General features: G+C 41.8%; 1 protein-coding gene across 7 annotated transcripts; it reads left to right on the top strand.

Moving 5' to 3' along the window:
- Positions 1-588: 588 nt before the first annotated feature.
- Positions 589-25,605, top strand: LOC118370828 (signal transducer and activator of transcription 3). Of its 7 annotated transcripts, none has more exons than XM_035755998.2 (23): positions 590-814; positions 10,039-10,188; positions 15,000-15,336; positions 15,441-15,522; positions 15,746-15,846; positions 16,712-16,863; positions 17,110-17,268; positions 17,501-17,593; positions 17,724-17,783; positions 17,900-17,929; positions 18,051-18,144; positions 18,236-18,283; positions 18,442-18,525; positions 19,585-19,683; positions 19,865-20,000; positions 20,186-20,238; positions 20,341-20,435; positions 20,705-20,844; positions 21,010-21,228; positions 21,410-21,452; positions 22,232-22,294; positions 23,540-23,637; positions 23,743-25,605. In XM_035755998.2, the coding sequence occupies exons 2-23, from the start codon at positions 10,061-10,063 to the stop codon at positions 23,817-23,819; spliced, it is 2,391 nt and encodes a 796-aa protein (XP_035611891.1). In that variant the 5' UTR covers positions 590-814; positions 10,039-10,060; the 3' UTR covers positions 23,820-25,605. The 7 variants fall into 7 exon arrangements, with proteins under 7 accessions (XP_035611893.1, XP_035611891.1, XP_035611890.1 ...); XM_035755997.2 differs by having other exon boundaries at positions 15,713-15,846; positions 23,767-25,605; XM_035755995.2 differs by having other exon boundaries at positions 15,713-15,846.
- The last annotated feature ends 375 nt before the right edge of the window (positions 25,606-25,980 follow it).

Genomic DNA, 25,980 nt, shown 5'->3' with positions numbered 1-25,980 from the left:
GTAATTCTTAGGTCCCATGAAACCAAGTAGACATGTTGATCAAATATTTAATTATTGCTGAACTGTTTTGCTGTAGCCTGCATTGATGATGATGATGAAGAAGAAGACTAGACCCCATTTTTATATGCTATATATAATTTATATGCTATAATTTTGTGAAAGTATAATTTGAATATGCAAATACTAGAATAAAACTGTTTTCAAAGCCTTGGTTAGAGTATTTTTCGATGGCGAATATATATTGATTTGTGTAAAACAGAAATATCAACGTTGTTCACATTTCTTCTTATTACACTTCTGATGACGTAGTGACTGCCAGTAACTCAGATGACTTCCAGTTCAGCTGTTCTGTTTGGGATATTTCTTCTCCCGCTGCAAGGTCATGCTTGTACATGAAATTTTCCCTACAAACGGAGGGAGTGTGTTTTACACGGAACAGCCTCCGTGTCGAGCGCAATAAACACGACACACACAACCTCCCTTTAGCTTGAATCCCGCCTTCTTTGCAATATCCTACACAGATTGGACGAAATTGTGTTCTCGTCTTCTGTTGCATCCTAGGTATGTCAATCAACGCCTTCTCGCGTTTGTCTGCACTCCTGGTGGAATTGGACAACTAGCTGTCAGTGTGTATAGTATCGCGACATTGAAGTAGGCTACGATTACTGTAGTTCCGATTGTTAGAAATACAGTTTGGTTAAAAGTTTGTCGATTGTCCTGTACAGTAAGAGATTTCGTTCTGGTGGTTTAAGGCTGGTGTCTGGCTACGATTTGACGGGATCATTTTTTCTGACACTTTCCCGTGGACAGTAGGGTAAGTAGTATAATTTATACATCAAATTGTGGTTGGGCCCTGAGAGTAAAGTTCTGAAAATGTGTTACACAACACATTGTAGTTGTGTGTGGTGGGCGAGCAGCATCAATGTATTATCAGGGTACACTTCCAATAGGTGAATCTCACTCGACACTAAGTAACTGGAGCGACGTCCTCCATGCTTTTACATAAGTCGCCAAAAGTTTAATCACACTGTTTCGCAAATAGATTAGGCCTACCAATCGTTGCAGCTGTTGTATGTTCTACGTTTGCTTTCAAAGGATAGCATACGCCGACCGTTTATGCCTAATTATTGTGATAATGTGCTGGCCATTTCTTCAAAGATGATATTGCACATTTTATGAAGTCGCAAGTGCAACCATGATGGGATGCTGACTTCGGTCAAAGCCACATCCAGTGGTGCAGGTTTTGATGACTACTTTCATGTGGGCATGTCACGGCCATTTGATCCATCAAACGGTGCTTGGGAAAGTCATCACATCAACCAGGTTTGCAACAACCAGTCTACAGTTTGAGGGATTACAAACACACACAACCAGTGGCGTGTATTAATGGATGCCAAGGGAAGCCCAAAAATGAAAAATAATAAATAATTTATTTAGTCTGTTTCATAATTGTCCTACGCTCAGCCTCTTGCGAATTGAATCTAACAGGATGAAAGCATCAGAGCGATCAAAACAGTCTGGCCTCGATGGGACAAAAAAAGTATAAGCAATTAGTCAATCAGCGCAGAGCTCAACTGTGGATGAGCCTGGCGACCCAAAAAAAGTGTAATGGGAAGCCACGTTGGATTTGGAATCACTCCTATCAAATCCCATTGAGAGGATAAGTCATTGACTGAACAACTTGAATTGTTCCATCTCGTTGGGTTGTTGTCCTCCTGTGGTTAGCCAGCAAGCTAAAATGGACCCTTGCCTAAATTAGCCATGGATGGAGATAGGGATCTGGACTTGTGGTTTTACTTCATTCTCAGTACTGGCCAATGATTATTATGCTGATTCGGATCCAACTATTAATTCATACATTGTTGTGCCCCTGGCCTTAGAAGATGGAAACTCAATATGTAGCTAAATGTAGAACTAGCTACCGTTGCCCATGAATGGGAAGTTAGGCTAGGGAGCAAGCATTTTAGCCAGGTAGCCTAAAATAAGAGTGTTTTGTATGACAGTGATAGACTGTTTCATCAACATGAAAGAGAGGAGGATGGCATTGGCGTTTCAATCTACTTGCACGAAGGCGTGCTCTCTCACACACACACACACACACACACACACACAGAAATCAGAACCATGGACAGCCTCATCATATTTAGCTTACGTTGATTGGACTAAATTGTTTTTGGTATATTTTAGTTGAAGTTGAAATGGTGCTGGAATAGTGGAGGCAGCTACTGTTTTCTTTGTGACTTGCATTAATGCTGTGGTTTTACATCAATAGTTGTTTAGTGGTCTGAAAATGTGGGAAACATTAACTTGCTTGACCATGCTATCGGTCATGAAGCTGTTTGTTACATGCAATATGCTTTGTGGACTTCACTGGACAGAGGTAGCTATCCAGTTTTGTGATGAAACAGAGGTGTGGTTGAATTTGTTCTGCCACTGTGTCTTCTATTGTCTCAGCCTTTGGGCCTACAGTACCAGTCAAAGGTTTAGACACACCTACTCATTCCAGGGTTTTCCTTTGTTATTACCATTTTCTACAATAGTAGTAAAGACATCAAAACTATGAAATAACACACATCGAATCATGTAGTAACCAAAAAAGTGTTAAACAAATCAAAATATATTTTATATTTGAGATTCTTCAAAGTAGCCACCCTTTGCCTTGATGACAGCTTTGCGCACTCTGGCCCCTGCGGGCCCCTTTTGCTTGATGATGGGCAGCAGCACATGTCACATGTAAGATAACCCATGTGCCAAATAGCATACAATCACCTATGTGTCATCATTAGTTGTTTACATAGCATTGGCGAGTGACTCTAAAGCTGCAAGGTTGTCGCTGATGTTGTTCCTTACTTGTCCCATGTTCTACTGACACTGCACCAGGAAACACTTACTGGAATAAAGTCATGCATTTTCCTGGAATCTCTTCCTCAAATAATCTTTCCATTGTCCAATGTTCTTGTTTCAGCTTTTGCGGTGCTTTTATGATAACTGAAAGTTGTTTTTCTCTTGGTGTTTCCTGAATATTTTATGTCTAAATATCATTGTTTAAATTGCTGTGTTTAAATATTTTTTTTTATCTGGGCCCAGATTATCTAAACATTTCATCCAGAACAAAATGATCATGTGTTGTGTTCCCTGTTTAAAAAGACAAAGACCATAACATTTGGTTGAAATATTGTATCATATAACATGATCTGTGTTGTAGCATATGATGTGGTTAGAGATTTGTTTCCATTTTCTCTTAAAACTACATCCAAAAATGAGGACGGACCACATCACATTTTGATCTGGAAAAACTGCGCCCTGGTGACTTAAAAGAACTGCTTACTGCATTGAGTCAGACTTTGATACTGTAGTGAGGTGTAGAAATGTGTTATACTTACTCCCTGCCTGAGTTAGAGAAATATGGGGTTTAACAGTTCACTGTACAACAATAGTACAATGACAATGCTGGTATCAGAAAGCTACAGTAACATTATTTCGGTTACATAGAAAGTTCTAGGCCTGTGCCTAGTTATGGACAGGGCAAGAGGATGTGGCTGCTTTCATGGCCCTCATGACTGACGCTTTGTAGGAAAATTATCTTTAGCTGAACAGCAGACTAGATTCCTTGAAAGGCTGATCCCACCTCCCATGCTGCACAGTACACCACGCTCTTTCAGACAAGCGGTTGGCACATGTCTAAACAATGTTTTTAATGGGGTAGCCTACCCATAGTGGCTGCAGAGAGATACTGGTGATATTAAATGAGTGGTGCCTTGCTGCAGTATGGGAATGTTTCCTGTTCTTGAGACCTACAGTTCTCTCAACACAGGCTCAGTGAAAGTCCGTTCATGTTGACTTGCTTCTGTAGGCCAAGGCTGTAGAGGTCCCCAGGCCTGTCTGGTGTAGTAGTGCCACTGTTCACACAGCTGTGTTGTTAACCCTGGTGGAGCTCTGTGTTTCTGTGGCTCTCTGTCGTCTGCCTGTGCATTCCACCCCACTCTCTAATGGCAATGATGGGACAAGTGTTGCTCTGACAAAAGCTCTGCTCTTTTCAGTTGTGTATGGAGAACTATAGCGAAGCCAGTAGTCTTTATGGATATGATTTGAATCGTGTGGTGTCCTTTTCATGTTCTAAGTGCGACTGAGTCAAAAAAAGAGAGGATTTCGACACCCACCATCTCGGATCGTTCTGAAAGCATTTCTGTAGTTAGTGAAAGATACGATTTAGCATTTCTAAAAAATAGTTTTGTTAAAGTATAATTTGATCTCTGAGAATTTAAGCACATTTTTTGCACCCAAATTGGCAAAACATTTTTTTATACGATTCAGATAATAGTCAAATATAGTACCCAACACCAAACTTCTTCCTACCAATGAGTAAGACATGAGAAATCCCCCCAAAATTGCAAAAAGCTACCCATGGATGCAGGGTCCGGTTGAACAAAGGAAGTTTCTGCTTTTTAGTAGTTCATCTATCTTGTCATCTATATTTTATGGGTTTTGACTGGGTTGTCACCTGTTGCCAAAGAGTTGGCTGTTGAGGTACTGTAAATTACAAGCTTAGCTGTTCATTAACTAACATGGGATCCATTTAAGACCATGCACTTTGTATGACTTGAGAAACTCCAGTAAGAGGAAGTTGAAAGAAAACAACAAGTAATTGAATTAGAAGGTGACAGTTTGAGTTGACACATGATGATGAGTCAGCTCAGCTGCTTTGTGTTGTGGTTTGAGTCTGGTTTTTGCACGTAGCACGATCTCACACCAGGGGTGTATTCTAGAGGTCGAACGATTTATTTTTCAATACCCATACCGATTATTGGAGGACCAAAAAAAAAGCCGATACCGATTTAATCGGCTGATTTAAAAAAATATATATATTTTTTTTAAATTAATTATATATATATTTGTAATAATGACAATTACAACAATACTGAATGAACACTTATTTTTAACTTAATATAATACATCCAAAAAATCTATTTAGTCTCAAATAATGAAACATGTTCCATTTGGTTTAAATAATGCAAAAACAAAGTGTTGGAGAAGAAAGTAAAAGTGCAATATGTGCCATGTAAAAAAGCTAACGTTTAAGTTCCTTGCTCAGAACATGAGAACATATGAAAGCTGGTGGTTCCTTTTAACATGTCCTCAATATCCCCAGGTAAGAAGTTTGAGGTTGTAGTTATTATAGGACTATTTCTCTCTATGCCATTTGTATTTCATATACCTTTGACTATTGGATGTTGTTATAGGCACTATAGTATTGCCAGCCTAATCTCGGGAGTTGATAGGCTTGAAGTCATAAACAGTGCAATGCTTGAAGCAAAGCGAAGAGCTGCTGGCAAATGCAGGAAAGTTTGCTGTTTGAATGAATGCTTACGAGCCTGCTGCTGCCTACTACCGCTCAGTCAGACTGATATATTAAATCATAGACTTAATTATAATATAATAACACACAGAAATACGAGCCTTAGGTCATTAATATGGTCAAATCCGGAAACTATAATTTAGAAAACAAAACGTTTATTCTTTCAGTGAATTGCGGAACCGTTCCGTATTGTATCTAACGGATGGCATCCCTAAGTCTAAATATTGCTGTTGCATTGCATAATTATGTACAATTCTGGCAAATTAATTGCGTCTTTGTTTGGAAGAAATGGTCATCACACAGTTCGTAACGAGCCAGGCGGCCCAAACTGCTGCATATACCCTAACTCTGCTTGCACAGAACACAGTGACACAATTTCCCTAGTTAAAAGAAATGAATGTTGCAGGCAATATTAACTAAATATGCAGGTTTAAAAATATATACTTGTGTATTGATTTTAAGAAAGGCATTGGTGTTTATGGTTAGGTACACCGGTGCAGCAACAGTGCTTTTTTTTCTCGCAAATATGCTTGTTAAATCATCACCTGTTTGGTGAAGTAGGCTGTGATTCGATAAATTAACAGGCAGCGCATCGATTATATGCATGACAAGCTAGATACACTAGTAATGTCATCAACCATGTGTAGTTAACTAGTGATTATTTTAAGATGGGTTGTTTTTTTATAAGATAAGTTTAATGCTAGCTAGCAATTTACCTTGGCTCCTTGCTGCACTCGCGTAACAGGTAGTCAGCCTGCCACGCAGTTTCCTCGTGGATTGCAATGTAATCGGCCATAATCGGTGTCCAAACATGCAGATTACCGATTGTTGTGAACTTGAAATCGGCCCTAATTAATCGGTCGACCTCTAGTGTATTCATTATGCCTGGCAATGGAAGCCATTTACCATTTAAGAACCAAACAGAAGCAAACCCAACAAAACGTTTTTGCAACAGAATTAGCGTAATGAATACACCCCAGGCAGGGTGATGCACCTGTTTCCATCAGTGTAGTGAAAGAGGAATGAGGAAAGGTGACATGTGTAACATGTGAAATGAGTAGGGGTGCCCTCTAACTTTCCTATCTTTCTGTTTCTCAAATAACCTTGTAATGTAGTGGACCCTCACAGCAGAGTTTAGTAGAGCCCTGGGACAACATGTCACTCTAGCCTAAGCTCTCTCGAAATGAGCAAGCCCTTGAGCAGGTATTCAGCCAATATGAATGTCACTCCATAGTCAATACATCTCAATAATTTAAACATCAATGGCCAATACATAATATATTTTAACATATCAGGACACACATAGGAAAACGCCCCTCAACATAGAACATAGTAATTACTGAGCAAACCTGCTAGGTATATATGCAGACGTGACCGATCCGGTCGCGCTAGTCTGAACCCGCGGTGGTGAGTTCAGAGCCCTGTACTACGTATCTGGTTTGAGAAGTTAGCGAGAACTTTGTTCAACTAAGTTCAACTTGGGAGAACCAGTACCACGAAAGTGTCTCACCTTTTAATCAGGCGCAGGGCTGTGAAAAAGTATTTGCCCCCTTTCTAATTCTCTACTTTTGCATATTTTTTATGCTGAATGTTATCAGATCTTCAACCAAAACCTAATATTAGATAAAGGGAACCTGAGTGAACAAATAACAACAATTACATATTTAATTTATTTCATAAACAAAGGTGTGCAACACCCAATGCTTCTGTGTGAAAATGTAATTGCCCCCTCACACTCAATAACTGGTTGTCCTTTTAACTGCAATGACTCCAACCAAGCACTTCCACTTGTTGATCAGTCTCTCACGTTGCTGTGGAGGAACTTTGGCCCACTTCTCCATGCAGAACTGCTGTAACTCAGCGACATTTGTGGGTTTTCAAGCATGAACTGCTTGTTTCAAGTCCTGCCACAACATCTCAATTGGGATTAGGTCTGGACTTTGACTAGGCCAATTCAAAACTTAAAATGTTTTTTTTTTTTAGCCATCTTCACGTAGAGTTGATTGCGTGTTTTGGATAATTGTCTTGCTGCATGACCTAGCTGCGCTTCAGCTTCAGCTCCAGCTCACAGACGGTTATACTTTGACTCATCTGTCCATAGAACATTCTTCCAAGAGTTTTGATGATCAACCAGATGCCTTTTTGGAAAACTTGAGTCAACTTTTTGGATGAGTCCTATTATGTCTGGCGAAAACCAAACGCTGCCTCCCACAGTAAGAACCTCAACCTCATGTGGTTTGGGGATGCTTTACTGCCTCAGCACTTGGACGACTTGCCTTAATAGAAGGAACCATGAATTCTGCTCTGTATCAGAGAATTCTACAGGAGAATGTCCATCTGTCTGTAAGCTGAAGCACAGCTGGGTCATGGAGCAAGACAATGATCCAAACACACACAATCAAGTCTACATGAAAAGGGTTAAAAAGTTTTGGAATGGCCTAGTCAAAGTCCAGACCTAATCCCAATTGAGATGCTGTGGCAGGGCTTGAAAACTCAAATGTCGCTGAGTTAAAGCAGTTCTGTGTGTAAAAAATAAAATACAAATAGTAATGTTAAAATGTCTTATCACATGACACATTTAGTAATGACAGAATGCATTTAAAACTTCACGCACAGTAATACTTTTGAATGACTTCAAGGGATACTTTGTCATTGTATCTACTTCTCCAGAGTCAGATAAACTCGTGGATACCATTATTATGTCTCTGCGTGTAGTTTGAAGGAAGTTGCTAACTAGCTGTAGCGCAATTGATAACTAGCGTTAGCGCAAGGACTGGAACTCTGTGGATATCTGCTAGCAAGTCTTGCCTGCAGGCTGACTTCGTGCGTCAGTTGGACGGTGTTTCCTCCGACACATTGGTGCAGCGTGCGAGTGTTAAGAAGCGCGGTTTGACGGGTCATGACTTTCGCCTCTCCCGAACCCGTTGGGGAGTTGCAATGATGAGACAAGATCAAATTTGGGGTGAAAAAGGGGGTAAAATACAACGACAACAAAAAGCTTTAGCAAAAGGAATATGCTTGTTCACGCTAGCAACATAACAAACAGTGGCAAACATTTAGCAATTTGTCACCGGTGCTTTCCAGTGCACATCATCACAAGCTTTTTTTGTGTGATCTTGTGGCTCATAACCTCTGCTTGCATTAGATAAATGATTTGCCTCACTTTTCATCATATTTGTGGAATTGACTTGAATTATAAAATGTTATTTATTGTCCTTATTCCAGTCTGACAGGAAGTGGACATGGTAAGAAAAGTTCAGGGGAAGTAAACCAGGATTGCAATGAAATCTACCAATTTCAATGCAAATACGAGCAATACAGGTCACAGGCAATTTAAACTCATTGTTTCACCTGTGTAGGACAAGAGGAAGTGACATTTTATAAATGAGGATTCTTCCCAAATGGTAACCTATTCTCTATAGTGTACTACTTTTGACCAAGTCACAAGAAAATCTTCCCATTTGGGACGCAACCCTAGGTTTCTCTGCAAAGCAAAATGCGGTTGGAGCACCCGTTATCCAATCACAAAGACCCAATTCCTTGGATAAGTTCTCTTATCTGAATCTGTCAATGGAGCATATTAGATATGATGATGCAAAGAATGGAAGAAATCTCAAATCCTGTGATTTTCAAATGTTACCCTGACTATACAGTCTGCTCCTGTTTCTCTCTTCTGGATGTCCTGACATCTAGCCTACAGTACAACATGGTCTTGCTGCTGTATAGGGACTTGTTATCAGGGCAGTTGCAGCCTCACCACCACCTTGCAAGTTATTGTGCATTTGAGCTACTAGGAGAACATTGTGTTCCTCCCTGTGTCCAGTAAAATGAGAAGGGTGGCAGATGTTTGCTGATGACTGTGTGATCTCTCAGGGCTGGGGGGATGCTCTGTTGTTCTCTACCTTTCACTGGTGGTAATTAGGATTTTGTCAAGGCTTTTAGCAAGTACTAATGTAGGAAGAATACCAGGCCTGGGTTAGCATGGCTGCTCAAATAACTAACTGAAATCATGACCGCTGTTAGTGGAAAATCACTCACTTTGAAAATATAATTACACTGTTATGAAGGAATGAGGAGCAGCAACATTTTTGTGCCAACTTGCAGACTGTGTCGTCTGTATTACATGGCCTACATAATTCAATGGTTTGTTGACGATGACAACAGTGACATTATATTCTGCTGGTGATGATTATCAATGATGTGGTTGCTGTTTACTTTGAAGTCTGAATAGTTTTCTTGTAATGAGGGAGACCACAGGGTTTCTATCTGGCCAAAGGCCAGGGTTTATTTTGGTCTGTGTTTCTCGGTGAAGGCTGTGTGTTGAGCTGAACAGGATGTCTCTGTGTGTTTATAGGAAGCTGGCTGAGGTACCATCAGATACTTTGTCTTCGGTTTCTGAGGTCTTCCTGTCAGGTCGAATATGACGTGTCTATACATGCTCTCATCAGATTCAAGACAATCGGAGTTAGAACAAATCAATTGACCAAGGTATTGGAAATGTTTCAAAGTAGAGGCGTACTGTAACGGTGGCCTCAAGGTTTCGTCCTGCATTGGCTAGCTCTCAAGAGCCGATCGTTGTATCAAGAGACCACAGCTGTTCCCCTCATTAGTATCTAGCTTCCTTGTGTCTTCCCTGCTTTCTGTTTCTCCCTAAACTGTTTCCTCATGTGTGTCCTATACAGGGTTGTGGAGGCAGCCGGCAGCATGGCCCAGTGGAACCAGTTGCAGCAGCTGGAGACCAGGTACCTGGAGCAGCTGTACCACCTATACAGCGACAGCTTCCCCATGGAGCTCCGGCAGTTCCTCGCCCCCTGGATCGAAAGCCAGGACTGGTGGGTACTTTCCTAGTTCCTGTGGTTCACAACACCACTACAGAATAGGTACCTAGTACCTACAGTTCACTAACACCACTGCTGCTGGCAACACTGTGCAGGATGACATGGCTCATTATTGTGCTTGCTCATTCTGGTTTGTTAGTAGTGGGGAAGGAAATATTTCATCACGCTCATTGAATCCTGAATTAGAATTTACAACATCAATCAACATCTCTCAATTCGCTAAATTTATACGAACATTTCGATGGGCATAAATCGTAATTGTCTCTTCGTTATTATTTAGAATTAATTTTGATTTAAGTAACTGTCTCGTGTTTGACTTAGCATTTTAATTACGACTCTATTCCCAATACATTATTCACTTGTTTAATTAAAACTCAGAAAATAAAACTCCTAATATTCCATATGTGAGTGTACCCCTTTAAGATACCTTGTCTCTGGGAACAGGGAAATCCCTTTAACCCAAACTTTTACTACAACAACGAAACCTAATAAACCTAATAATTATGATAATCCCTTCACATCATTCGTTTTAAATCCCTCAATGTTTCATGTAACTCATTCAGTTTATCTCCAAATTGTCGCCCCAAAATATTTTATACACTGCCATACACTAAAACCACTGTGATAAACGTGCACTGTCCCTTTAAGATAAGACATTTACTTGTTCCCCGTAATGAAAACAGATCATGTTTTTAGAATATGTTAACTTCTTGTTCGAATTCACTGGCGTTACCTAACCAAAAATCAATACTCGGGAAAACAATCACAACTTTTTACGATTCAACTATTCTTACCTATTTTATAGTCCAAAGTAGTTCACTATATAGGGAATAGGACTCTGGTCTAAAGTAGTGCACTATATAGCCCAATTGAATGCCTAGCAATTCCGTTGCTAGCTGTAGCATCTTTTCAGACTATCCTCACGATATTCAGCTCCTTTAAAAAAAATGTATTTGGAACTTTTAGCCACTTTTGAAAAGTAACTCTAAGCTATAATGCACGCATTTTCCCTCTAAATGCCACAACCCATCTTCTCTGTTTAAATTTGAGGAACGATGTTGTTCAACGTAAGACGACGCCGCAAGTCAGCCTGCCTCTGTAAGATATATATTCCCTATTCAGATTGAGTTCTGCTTTAAATTCCATCAACAAAGTAAAACCAACCAAACTTCTCAACTCTCTATACCCTAACATTTAAACGTACCATGTTCTGTGCTAAATTTATCGTATGTCAGTCGATTCGTAAAAAAGACACTTCATCCTGGTGGCACAAACCTGTATCGTATCTCTCCGTTATTCCCTACATTTAACTAGGTTTAGGTGACTTTCTCTTCTATGATACATTTATTTAAATACGACTCCCATCTCAATACATTATTCCAGCAGATCATTTTGGGCAAAATGGCATATTACATCGAAATTGTCTCGCCATTATTCTTAATGACTTCTTTTCAATTCAATCTAAACAACATATTAAACGTTCAGTTCATATCTTATACAAACACTAGCGACCATATTTTTTCAGGCAAAACATACAAATAGATTAATTACAATCTAAAATCAATTTTAGTCTATCGGTTTCAAAGCTGAAATACAAACCTTGGTGTCCCGCTATTGAAATGATTGAGTTTCCCCGCCAATAACTATATTATTATAATTGTCTGTAGTCGCAAACTTCGACACCGAGAATTCTCAGAAAATCGTCCTAATTTAAAACCCTTCCTGACTATTTTAGTAATATCAGCTTCTTTTCAGGTTCTTTGTCTGAGTCAGATTTTGGACGCCTCCCTTCCATTCTCTTTGTTCTCCTATAACGGTAATCTCCCGTTAGTTCCGGGACCTCCTTGGATTTCTATTTGTGTTTTCTCCTTTATGGAAACCTTATCAAGAGCTTTGACTGTTGAATCAGATATTAGGTCTTACCTATACAACCATAAGCCCAGGGGTCGTAAATCCCTAGTTAATATCTTATTTTCCGGTTGTGTCAGAAGGCTTTTAAAGAACGCTTATAATCGTTATCTCACGCCACTATTTCTTAGGCTTCCCCCTCGCATGGAACCTCTTGTCTATAGATTTGGCTTTTATCCCATTTCTCTAGATTTTGGTTTTCCCTCTCCTCCTCATTTGGATATTTCAGTACTATTTGTTGAATCGGAACAATGATCAATACTCCCACAATTCAAATGACCATTCCAGTTATCTTGTCCGCATATAATTCCCTTCCTGTCTCCCCACGCCTAGTTAATATCTTATTTGTACAAGATCACCGTCCTATCCCCCAGCACCTATTTAATATCCCGTCTTAATCCTGGGCGAATATGCCTCTCATGATTGTCTGTGTATATATTTCTATGACCTATGTAAGTGTATTTATCGTTACACAGTTATTTTAGTTGCTCTTCTGTCTGACTATGTGTGTGTCTCTTTAATGATAATCAATGTGTATGGGATTCTATATGTATTTCTCCTTTCTGGAAACTTCCTCAATAGATTTGACTTTTGATCGGACATTACATTTCACCCGTAGGATATTCTCCTTGGGACTTTCAACGTTAATATCTCATATCTCACTACTCTAGACTAAGTTTCTCTCTCCTCCTCTTTAGATATTAATTTCTTTCAGCATTGTACAGGTTCAATTTTTCTGTTCGCCTAGAATTACCCTGCCTTCTCACCAAGCCTAATTTATCCTCACCTGTTTTAATATATCTATCTGCTACTTCTTCATAGTCAGACTACTTCCCATATATAGATAGACTACTCAGGTTAACTTTATTTAGGTATGTCTTTTGAATGAATGGCTATCCTATTTCTACAGAACGACTGTCCTATCATCCAATACGTAGTAGTGGGGAAGGAAATATGTCATCACGCTCATTGTTTTCAAAAATGTTGACTTTAGTCATCAGTGTGGCATTGATTTTCCTCTACAATCGTTTAGATTTATTTTGAAGTAGCAACAACAACATTACAGCTAGACTGTTAGACTGTTCACTCACTTTTTGTCAGCACCCCTTTTGATTTGAACAAAACCTTCCATACACATTTGCCCGTTGCTCAGAAAGTGACTTTTTGGACCTGAATACCAAAACGTTCAATAGATAAAGGTGCTCAAAGTTGACCTATATTGCATTAATTTAATTTAGAAGCGTACGAACAGGGTTGTCAAACTATTTTATAATTTCATTTAACCTTTTAATGTCAATTATCAAAAAAAATTGTAAACTCCAGTGTTTTTTCATATTCGCATATGTTGCGGCTAAGAACCTATTTGTACATAATCTAAGGTTTTTGTGTCGTGCCCGCCATCGGTTGAGACAAAACATGCTCTTGAATGCAGGTGGGTGTCATGTTTTGTCTGATAAATGTGCTCAAATGAGAAACTTTCAAATGGTACCACAAACATGGTTGTCGGTCCACACACGTCAGAGACTCTTGACTTAATGGGGATGTTTTAAATTCTACTGCCAGTCATCCATAGGAAACCTATTGAAATATACATCATAGAGTAGACATGACCATTTTTAAGTCGACATTCATTGGTGGGTGGACCGGCAGTCATCTTTGTGGTAGTAATTACACTGAACAAAAATATAAACGCAGCATGCAACAATTTCAAAGATTTTACTGAGTTACAGTTCATATCAGTCAATTTAAATAAATTAATTTGTCCCTAATCTATTGATTTCACATGACTGGGAATACTGATATGCATCTGTTGGTCATAGACACCTTAAAAAAAAAGGTAGGGGCGTGGATCAGAAAACCAGTCAGTATTTGATGTGACCAGCATTTACCTCATGCAGCGCGGCACATCTCCTTCGCATAGAGTTGATCAGGCCATTCTATTAAATCTATTTCTATGATTGAAATGACACCCACCCTGTATTCAACAGCATGTTGTGTCTCAACCGACGGCGGCCCAAACAGTCACTTTCTGACAGCTTCTTCCTTTGGCAGACATGTATGGAACATTTTGTTTAAAGCAAAAGTGATGCTGTCAAATAGTGACTTCAAATGGATTTACCCAAAGCTATTTCAGTTCCCAAACTTCCTTGTTACTGTAAAAGTCTGTGCTCCTAATGCAAATATCTTTCTATCTTTCCTGCCAAATGGTTCTTAGTTTCATACCAAAGCAAGTTTGATTCAGTGGGTCATATTTCCATATGACATGGATACCAGTGCATTCGGGAAAGTAGTCCGGCCCCTTTCCCTTTTTCCACATTTTGTTACGTTACAGCCTTATTCTAAAATGGATTCAATTAAAACATGTCCTCATCAATCTCCATGCACCCCGTTCAACCTGACAGAGCCTGAGAGGATCTGCAGAGAAGAATGGGAGAAACTTCCCAAATACAGGTGTGCCAAGCTTGTAGCGTCGAACCCAAGAAGACTCATGGCTGTAATCACAGCCAAAGGTGCTTCAACAAAGTACAGAGTAAAGGGTCTGAATACCTATGCAAATGTGATATTTCATATTTTTTTTTAAATATACTTTTGCAAACCTTTCTAAAAACCTGTTTTTGCTTTGTCATTATGGACTATTGTGTGTAGATTGGGGGAAAAAACAATTGAATCCATTTTAGAATTAGGCTGTAACGTAACGTGGTCTGAATACATTGCATTTGGAAAGTATATCATGTCTTATCTGTGGATTTAGTTTTTACAATTTGTTTGACTTATAACTAGAGGCTAGGTTGTTACTATGGGTTGTTCTCAATACCCTACCTGGTGAATTAAATCAAGATAATAAAATGAAAAAAACGTAAGCTTTCGCTAAACCCCTCTCTATATGCTCTATGCAGGGCGTACGCAGCGAACAAGGAGTCCCACGCCACGCTGGTGTTCCACAACCTGCTGGGGGAGATTGACCAGCAGTACAGTCGCTTCCTGCAGGAGAACAACGTGCTCTACCAGCACAACCTGCGGCGCATTAAGCAGCACCTGCAGTCCAAGTACCTGGAGAAACCCATGGAGATCGCCCGCATTGTAGCCCGCTGCCTCTGGGAAGAGCAGAGGCTGCTGCAGACCGCCACCACCGCCGTACAGGACGGAACGGCGTCTCACCCATCTGGCACTGTGGTGACGGAGAAACAACAGATCCTGGAGCACAACCTGCAGGACATCAGGAAGAGGGTGCAGGTGAGACTGCACGTTTAGTCAGAAGAATATGTGGTTTTACACAGGCGTGTTTTTTTTATACCTCATTTGATTGACATGCTTTGCTTTGCTTTGCTTTGCTATAGGATATGGAACAAAAGATGAAGATGCTTGAGAATCTCCAGGATGATTTTGACTTCAACTACAAGACCCTTAAAAGTCAGGGTGGTAAGTTTCACTTTTAATATTACATAGAATTCTAGATGTATTTTTATAGAATTTTATCTGAATTTCTGGATATGATACCAGTCTGTTAGAGGCTCTAATTTTATACTCCTACTATTTATTTTGCTTGTTGTTTTGAATCTCTGGCCCACCATCAAATACTACCAAATATCACTGACTCTTAAATCTACAGATAACCCACCCAACTCCTCTCCTATTTGCTCAGAGTTGTCCCAGGACATGAATGGGAACAGCCAGGCAGCAGCCACCCGGCAGAAGATGTCTCAGCTGGAACAGATGCTGAGTGCTCTGGACCAGCTCAGGAGGGTAGGGCCCTTGTACACCCCTCCTTAGTGTCCATCTGACCCTACATCGTACACCCCTTCTTGGAGGGTCTGAATACCCTGAATCAGGATCGTCAGAATTTCTGCGATAAGTCGGCTAGGCTAGTTGACATTCTGCTTGAACTACATACGTGTGTGCAGTAAATGACATAAACCTGCATATTTACATGTTTGTTAAATAGAATTGGGTTAGTCGTTCTCTAATTCTCTGCCCCAAGCAGCCTGCTTCCCTATCTGTTGCGTCCCCGACATAAACATTTGGACTCCGCAGCAGTACCTTTCACTACACATGCAGAGATCTGTGATATGTGTGTTGATATTAATGTGTGCTTGTTCATTAATTTTCAATTGAGTTAAACTAATATTCATGCTGCTGTCAGGCACTCAATATTTATGAGCAAGATGAGGAGGGCGATAATAGCTGTCTAATATTGGAGAATGTGGGGCTAGAGACTATTTAGTTTTAATTTCCCCGAGGCCAAAATTGTAAAACAAATTCACTAATCATGTTGTCTAACATGATAATCATCCTAAGAATCGTGTGCAAGATATAATCATAGCCTCGACGTTCGAGAACCGGGCCAGCAACCGGAGGGTTGTCGGTTCGAATCCTAGTGCTGGCAGGGAGTGAGCTGGCAATCGGTGGGTTGCTGGCATCAATATCTCAGGTGCAAGGAACTTAACACCCTAAACTGCTCATTGGGCGCTGCACTGCGGCTCTCATGTCCATCTCGTGTGGATTAATAAAATGTATCTTATCTTAAAAGTAATTCTAGAGCCCCCTGAATATCACTTTAACACTGGTTACATCAGTGTCTGAAGGATGTGCTGTTGTCCCTCTGTTGTAGCAAATCGTGACTGAGATGGCAGGGCTGCTGTCAGCCATGGACTTTGTCCAGAAGAACCTGACAGATGACGAGCTGGCTGACTGGAAGAGGAGGCAGCAGATTGCCTGCATCGGAGGACCACCCAACATTTGCCTGGACCGCTTGGAGACATGGTCAGTTAGCATTAGTAGCCTTTACTTTCCACGTTAAAATCATTTTATGTGCCCTCCCCCATGACCGTACACGATCTCCCCCAACACTCATGTAGAGTAAACGTCAGAATGGCGAAGAAGGAGAAGTTGCTGTTATTGGTAGTCGATACAAGACACCATAAGATTAAATTGTAGTTTCAAAATTGTTTAACGAACAAAGTAGCACTGCCATAATGACTGACCTAGATTAACTTTTGTGACCTCTAGGATTACTTCCCTGGCTGAGTCTCAGCTGCAGATCCGCCAGCAGATCAAGAAGCTGGAGGAGCTCCAGCAGAAGGTGTCCTATAAGGGAGACCCCATCATCCAGCACCGGCCCGCTCTGGAGGAGAAGATAGTGGACTTGTTCAGGAACCTCATGAAGAGGTGGGGAGCTTCTCTTTTAGCTTCAATATCTATCACATGTCCAGATGGTTTGGATATTTATTATAGGATCGAATTTGCATAATATTCAGATGTTTCGGATACATGGCATAGCCTTCGGCAAATTATGGAGATATTTTGACATTTTATTATGATGAGGCTTCAGAGTTTTGTCGATCAGACTTCCACCGTTGTGCTCTAATGCAGCACCTCTTATCTGGTCACTGTGTTGCAGTGCGTTCGTGGTGGAAAGGCAGCCTTGTATGCCCATGCATCCAGACAGACCACTGGTCATCAAGACAGGTGTGCAGTTCACCAACAAAGTCAGGTAAGAGGAGCTGCGGGACAACTCAATGCCACCAGTTGATGACTACGTTGAATACCAAACTGCCTTATTTGATGTATTTGGCATTTGCTTTATGTGCTCTCACCAAATGTTATTTTCCAAATCCTTTCAGATTACTGGTGAAGTTCCCAGAATTGAATTACCAGCTGAAGATCAAAGTTATTATTGATAAGTGAGTTTTGCATGCCTTGCGTCCGTCACTCACACGATCATGTCTGATTTGCGTAGAACACAACGATCGACTCAGTCCCAGGGAAGTTGTGAATTGATCTATTGTTTGTTTCTCAGGGAATCTGGGGACGTGGCTGCCATTCGAGGGTAAGAGACTTTTATGTCACGTTGAAACCCTTTGTCTCCTAAGCTATCAACATTAGAACGTCCCTTTTGCCATGGAACCTGTGAATAACCTACCCTACCTGCTCTACTCTGCTTCTCCCAGGTCCCGAAAGTTCAACATCCTAGGTACCAACACCAAGGTGATGAACATGGAGGAGTCCAACAACGGCAGTCTGTCAGCAGAGTTCAAACACCTGGTGAGTGGATGTCTGTTAGTCAGTATAGTGGTGAGTCTAGTGTGGTACTGTACAGTATGTTGCTTGACTGATAACTGCCCTTCTCTTTCAGACCCTGAGGGAACAGAGGTGTGGCAATGGTGGCAGGACCAACAGTGATGTGAGTCCCACACTCAATCTTGAATGCTCCTTTTCTTATGGTGACTGATCTAGCGATACTGTTAACTTAAACCTATAATTTGGGGAAGTGTCATCCGTATTGATAGTAGCAGTAGCATCAAATCGACCTATAACCCTGACTGTCCTGTTCCTCCCCAGGCCTCCCTGATTGTTACAGAGGAGCTCCACCTCATCACCTTTGAGACAGAGGTCTACCACCAGGGCTTGAAGATCGACCTGGAGGTGAGACCAAGCTCCGCTCTCTACCTGTGTGCACACAGGCTGCGTGGGGAGTTGCTGTTGTGCTTCCTAACTCCTAGGTGGTCTTTGTCAAGTCTCATTATGGCAACACCAAACACTCCGCATGTAGTCCCCTGACTCCACCTTAATCCTACGTCAGCAGCAAATACACGGAGATTAGATATTTAAGGCCACGAGTTGGCTCTGCCACACACGCGAGCCAATAGACAAAATAGTCATTATCATTAGCTTGATGGCGCCCTAGGCTTCCAGGGGCCTGGCTCTGCTCTCCCCATGCAGAGAATACTAATGAGCTGATTCAGTAATCACACTCAACGCTTCCCTACTGTTGCTGCCCCTCGCCCCATCACCCGTCCCATCCACCCCCGGCCGGTGGAGCGAGTCCAGGGGTGATCCGTCTCTGACCCGCTCAACACCTCCCTTAGTACCACCATGGTTCCTCCCTCTGATTTGACCGTAGCTAGCCCAAGCCCCCTGCTGGGACACAGGAATCATTCATCTAATGGTTATGTCCTGCAGGGCTTAGTGCTTTGTGTTGAGCTCAACACTGCGGCGATGCCCCACCCTGAACACAGCAGTGTGAAAATGCATTAGCCAGGATAATTAACACATTAGCATTGAGAAAAGGAGGGAAATTAGCGTGCAGGCATTTGAGAGAGAGAGAGGGTTTGGCACTCCCACGTTGTGAAATAATTTACAACACTCAGTCTTCTATAAATGACACCATTTAGCGAGGCGAGGGGTGCTGCTGTGTGATTTAATACTTAATTCTCAGTGAGGGACTAAGCACTGCCATCTCACTCAGAACATGGACAGCTTTTCCTCCCGTACGGCCGACTACTTTGTCACAGCAATCCAAAAAATAATAGAATTAAATGTATGTGTTAAATGGCATTTCATGTCAGACTTGAATAGAATGCCCCGAACAGCCTAGGTTAGTGTTGAAAGCCTGGCAAAAGGTGCTTCTGCTCCATACGTATATGCTAATTGAGCCTACGTCCAGGTTAACATCCCTCATGCGTTTTCTCTATGGTCCATTAGACCCATTCTCTACCAGTGGTGGTCATCTCCAACATCTGCCAGATGCCCAACGCCTGGGCCTCCATCTTGTGGTACAACATGCTGACCAACCACCCCAAGGTAAGACGGCTGGCGCCACCTCACGTTAGACCGCTGTCCTGCAACTTCTGTCCCCCAAATAGTCTCATTGATATCGTCTTTCCTGTGTCATACCTTCTTTGCATTGGCATCTGTCTTGGAGAGGGTTAAAATGTGTACGAAATCCACCTTGACCTCCTCTTCCTGTTGTCATGTCCTATAGAATGTGAACTTCTTCACTAAGCCTCCGGTGGGGACGTGGGATCAGGTAGCGGAGGTGCTGAGCTGGCAGTTCTCCTCCACCACTAAGAGAGGCCTAACCATCGAGCAGCTCACCACCCTGGCTGAGAAACTACTAGGCGAGGAACCTTTCTTTCTGCAACTCTACCTTCATCTGGATTGCATGGCTCCAAAGCAATAGAATGATGTCTATCACAGAACATTGAATGAGAGTCGGAATGAGTGTCCACTCCAGTAAATGTATTTCTATGGCATGTCTGTATGGCGTCAATGCCTACTAAATGTGTTTGTGTTGTTTGTCTAGGGCCATGTGTGAACTACTCTGGATGCCAGATCACCTGGGCCAAGTTCTGCAAAGTATGTCCTTGCCCAATCAGTCTCTATTGATATGTTGTTATAGCTATCTATCTGTCGTAAACGGCTTCAGTTTGAATTGATTAGTTCCTCCTTTGTCCTCAGGAGAACATGGCGGGTAAAGGCTTCTCTTTCTGGGTATGGCTGGACAACATCATTGACCTGGTCAAGAAGTACATCCTGGCCTTGTGGAATGAAGGGTGAGAGGTCGCTTCTGTTTGTTTACCGACTTGTTACTGGAACAGCTGGGCAAAGTCCAAGTTGGAAGGAGTTGAGTTCATGACATTGAGTTCATATGAGCGCTGCTGAGAACTGTAATACTGAGCCGTTTAACCCTAGATAGCAGGAAACTGGATTGAGGAGGAGTACAGGTTTTAGGGTTAATGCACAAGTGTAATGCAGTTAAATTGTCTTTCTCTGTCTTATCCGGTGTAAGTGACAATATAAAATGCCATTTCTCTCTGTGCAGGTATATTCTGGGTTTCATCAGTAAGGAGAGGGAGAGGGCCATCCTGAGCCCTAAGCCTCCTGGTACCTTCCTGCTGCGCTTCAGTGAGAGTAGTAAGGAGGGAGGCATCACCTTCACCTGGGTGGAGAAGGACATCAGTGGTAAGAGGAGAGTGTGTTGGGCTGGTTGACGCTCTCTGTCTTTCTCGCTTTCCTATTGTGCGTGTCATTTGGTCTTTGTCTGAACTAAATAATGTGCACCATAATCTCATTATTGCTCTTGTGACATGGTTTCATATCCCTCTCATTCTCTCTGTGTGTCTGTAGGGAAGACTCAGATCCAGTCGGTGGAGCCTTACACCAAGCAGCAGCTCAACAGCATGTCCTTTGCGGAGATCATTATGGGATACAAGATCATGGACGCCACCAACATCCTGGTGTCTCCGCTGGTCTACCTCTTCCCAGAGATCCCCAAGGAGGACGCCTTCGGGAAGTACTGCCGACCGGAAGCTGCTCCAGAGGCTGAGCTCGGGGACCCGTGTAGTAGTAAGTCAATCAGGAAGTTTAACATATTGTCATGGAAACTGTGGGATGAGTTAACGGTAGGAGATCTGGAAGTACCTCCACAATGAATACTTCTTTACCGCTTTGGAGGTTGATGCTTTGTGAGATGGGGAATATTTTGATCTGTGTGTACGTTAAAACGTGTTCTGGTTTTCTCCCGCAGCCATTCAACCATACTTAAAGACAAAGTTCATCTGTGTAACCCCGTAAGTATCCACTTTCCTTGAGAGCTGTTAGTGCTCAGTTCCCTCCAAGGAGTTAATGCTCCTAAGTGACTCCACACTAGGTTGTGTAATGGAAACCGGGACAGTCGTGTTGCAAACTGTAAAACTTTTATCTTCTACAGCATCCCCTTGTTGGCTTCTTGTAAGGGGGGGGGGGGGGGGGGGTTTACCCTGGAAGAGTGGTTCCCAGATCGTCATCACCAACAAACTGACAGACGGATTCACTATTAGTCAGTGTCTTTCCCTTATTTATACAGGCATTGGTCTGACCTGGGGACAGTGGAACAGGAAGCACAGGACTGTAGGCAGGCAAAAGCAAAGTGTACACATCTCTCTAGACAAAGCAGAGTGGAGGAAGCAAGTAACGATCCCCAGACAAGCATACAGATCACTTTAATACGAATCGCTCAACACAATAACGCCACTAGTAGAACCAAAGAGAAGGCTTTCCTTGCACTTCTAGGGGAACAGACAGTGTGTGTGAGGTGTTCTGAAGTCCATTCAGTGCTCTCTATTCTGGGACGGAGAGGGCGTGTATGAGTTTAGCAGAGGGATCAGAAGGGTGTGTATACTGGCTAACCCAGGGTTGAAGGTACTGTTTATGGGGGGATGTAGCAGCGTTGGAGATGTTTGCTCAGTGAGAACCTGACCTGTCTCTGTAGGATTAGATGAGTATGTGTATTACATAGGTAGAGGTGTCTGTTTGGTGGAGGGGGGTGTTGGAGAGGATTGCTCAGTGAGATCCTGACCTGTCTCCGTAGGTGCCCTTCCGTGTTCATGGACTTTCCGGACAGCGAGCTGCTTGGGAACGGGATATTCCCTGGGTAGGCAGTGGGGGGGGGCATGTAGGGCCGTGTGTGTGTGTGTGTTTCTCTACGTATGTGTGTGAGAGGGTGGGTAAGACTCAGACAAGGAATGGTGTAATAAGTCTCTCGGCCTCCTCACCCCTTCCCCTCCTAACGTTTTGTTTCCAACTCACTGTCGCTCTCCTTGGTTCTAACACCACTGAATCTTCCAGTCATATTGTATGCAGCCATTTTGAGTTGGGTTCATTCTACTCAAAGATGGCTTCCCTTTCCCAGTCACATCCTCAGTAGATCATTCACCTTTCAAACTCCCTGTAAGTCTACGTACTGGTGTCATGACCACTCCATTAAAATCAGTCCACACACTAGCCATGTTTAGTTTACAGCTTGATAACGGTATCAAAAATGGTCTACATTTCAATGTCATTATGAATGGGCTAGAACAGCAGGAGGGGAGAAGAGGCTGTGGATTGAAAGGCTGTAGACTGAAGTTCTCATTAGAAGTGCCTTCAGTGGAGATGAACTCCTAAAGCCCGAACGTTGGTCCTTCCTTTAGTTCTCCACCGCGGGACGTTGAGGACGGGCTCGTGGTAATGGCTGGAGCGGAATCAGTGGAATGGTATTATGCCATTCCATTCGCTATGTTCCAGTCATTATTATGAGCCGTCCTCCCCTTAGCAGCCTCCACTGTTCTCCACATATGACTTTATAGTAGTAGGTTGTTGTGAGACGTCATTGCACTTTTAGAATGGAATGTCTGTCGGGTGTAGGGGGTTTTGGTGTGTTTCTGCCCACTGGCCTGCTCTAACAAACTAGATTGTCTAGAATACTTGTCATTAACATTCCCACTAACTATCCCAGCATCCTTATGTGACAATGTGCTCAGTGCTGCCCCCAAGAGGATAAGTCATTTCTCTCTCATTCACACATCTACTGCTCTCCTTTCTTTCTGCTACTGTCGTCTAACTTCAGTCATTCGTTTGCCACTGGGAAGCACATTGACACATAGTGGCTGAACTATCCTAACCTGTTACTAATGCGACCCAGTCAACACTGAACTACTTGATTCATGTATTTCAACCTGTAATAATGTGGAGTATTGTCCTTTTCTATGGTGACATAACAGCAGTGATGATGAAAATGACTTTCGCACTGGAAGTAGACTGACAGTGAGCTTATCGCTTGTGGTAAAAAGGACAGAGGTCTAATCACTATGACGTCTGTGTGTTAACATGTCTCTTCTCCTGTATGGTCTTGTTGCAGCACTAACTCTGGTAACACCAGTGACCTGTTTCCCATGTCCCCTCGCACCCTGGACTCGCTGATGCACAATGAGGCTGAGGCCAACCCTGGCCCGCTGGGTAAGTCCTGACAGACACTAATATACACACGCGCGCGCACACGCACATGCACATACTCGTACTGTGCTTGCATGTGAGGCAAGGTTTAACTTGTTTTAATGGCAGCCCTCTTGCTTTCTGTCTTCCCAGACTCCCTCACTCTGGACATGGAGTTGAGCTCTGACGTGGCGTCACCCATGTGAAGAGACAAATGAGCCAGACTCATTTTAAATCTTTTAACTCCCCGTTTTCTTCAAAAATCTATAATCCACAGGTACTTCTGTCCCATATTGTGAAAGGGAACGAGATGCATTACATTTAGCCACTTGTTTTGTTCTTTACCTTTCACCTTAACGCCTAAAAACACACCTACAGTGTCATTGAGCAAAATGGTATGCAGAATCATCTGGATAGGTGTGCAACAAAAGTTCAACATTCACCTTCTGCTACCATTTCTGTCAAGCAGTCTGCGCATACAGTTTGATGCCTACATTAGATGAAGGCAAATGCAGCATTCCATTGGAAAGGAATGTACTTTAGGTGTACCAAAATGCAATGACGCTATCGGTGTGATCGAGGCGTTGGTTTCAATGTTTTGAAAAGCCATGTCTCACTTCCTGTGGGTGTTTCACAAAGTACTTTATTTAAATTGTAGATTTTTTAATACAAAGGTATATTTTTGTTTCCTTGACTTTCTTTTAAAATGGTTTTGATCTCCAACCTTCATTTATGAACCAGCGCTTGTTTTTATAAGAATGTCTAAAGAGGAAGATTGCTGTCTAGCTTTTCAAAGAGAAGTTATTTGTTAGCTTCATAGTTCTCAATTACCTATTACATGATAACATTTTTGGTAGTCCGTCTGTCTGTGTCCCATGTCATTCTCTATTGAAGGGGACACCTGTATCTTTATTTGATTGAGAAATATCCTGGTCCATTCTTTCCAGTTGTATCTTATTCCTTATTACATATTACAAAAAACCTGTATCTAGAATCTCACTAACACGAGTCAGTAATATGTGTTTGTTAAAACCAAGGAGATGAGAACCAAGGTGACTAGTGAGTTTGTTAATTGAACATTCATTCATATAGGTAATTTATGTGAGTGGTGCTGGTTTTTGTTTTAGGTGTCTGAAATGGCATTGATAATGGCAGGATATTTCTCTGACCTTCTCCTCTGGGTTCAGCCCTGCTCTCAGCCGACAGGCAGCATGTCTCAGTTGAAGGGAAGATACTGATTTCTTCCCTGGATTGTAAAGTACGTTGATGTTTGTCATGAATCTTGCCCTGAGCAATTTCCACTAGCTGGACCAGCTGCAAATTCAAAATTGGCGATGTAAAAATGTAACTTCTTTTTTTCCCTCCTTAATTTAAGGTTGGGGTTATCAGTGTGGGTTAGGGTTGGGTTTAAAATCTGATTTTATGACTGGCTGTGCCAGCTAGTGACCACTGCAGAGCTCCCTCCAGGACAATATTGATGACAATGAATGCCAACCTGTTATTGTAGATAGAAATGTACATTATTCTTTGGTGTTTTGAATTCATACATACCCCTTTATCCTTCATAGTTTGTCATAATGAGAATACCATTTGTTGTTTTCATTAAACCATAACAATAGAGATGATCATTGCCGCAGTACTGCACTAGTCTTTGCCTAAATGGTTTATGTAGTGCCTTTCTCATACTGTATGAATGATTTATTTTAAGCGAACACTTCTTGAATTTGTTGACCTTGTTTTTTTTGTAATTTGCATAATGTTAGTATCAGTTTCAAGTGATATTTCACTTCTGTTTGACTGTATATGCGCATGATGTGATGCCACATCACACAACCCCACACTTGTCCATCACTTCCTGACTTAAGTGCTCAGTTGAATCGGTAATTGAGTTCACTCTGTAGATGTTATTTGAAAAAACATATCTGTAAATTATGCTGTAATTAATCTTATATTTGTTTAAAAATCATAAAACAAAAAAATATATCTCATGGACTCATGTTTGTCTATCTTGTTGTTTGATTGAGGTCTTATGATATATTTTTTTAAACCTGTGAGCCAGTTGCATATCTTAAATGTATATTTACATGTGTTTGCAAACAAGCTCTCATACCTTGCAGCTCTGTCACTTGGTCGAATATGGTAGTGACGAGATGGATTTTGGCCGACATTATGCAAATTCTCATCGTTTAAACATTTGATGTTCCCAAAACTAGAATCATATTTCGAACAAAGTTTAGACTAATTATTTTGAGTGCAAAGGTGAATTGCACACAAGCACTTCACAAAGTAGTTGTTCCCTAAAGGACATATGCAGATGACGGTAGAACGCGCCAATAGGATCACGCTAGCTCGTGCTTAGCTCTGCCC

The sequence above is a fragment of the Oncorhynchus keta genome, chromosome 5 (genome assembly GCF_023373465.1).
Source record: "Oncorhynchus keta strain PuntledgeMale-10-30-2019 chromosome 5, Oket_V2, whole genome shotgun sequence".
NCBI lineage: Eukaryota > Metazoa > Chordata > Actinopteri > Salmoniformes > Salmonidae > Oncorhynchus > Oncorhynchus keta.
This window is presented reverse-complemented; position numbering and strand designations above follow the sequence as displayed.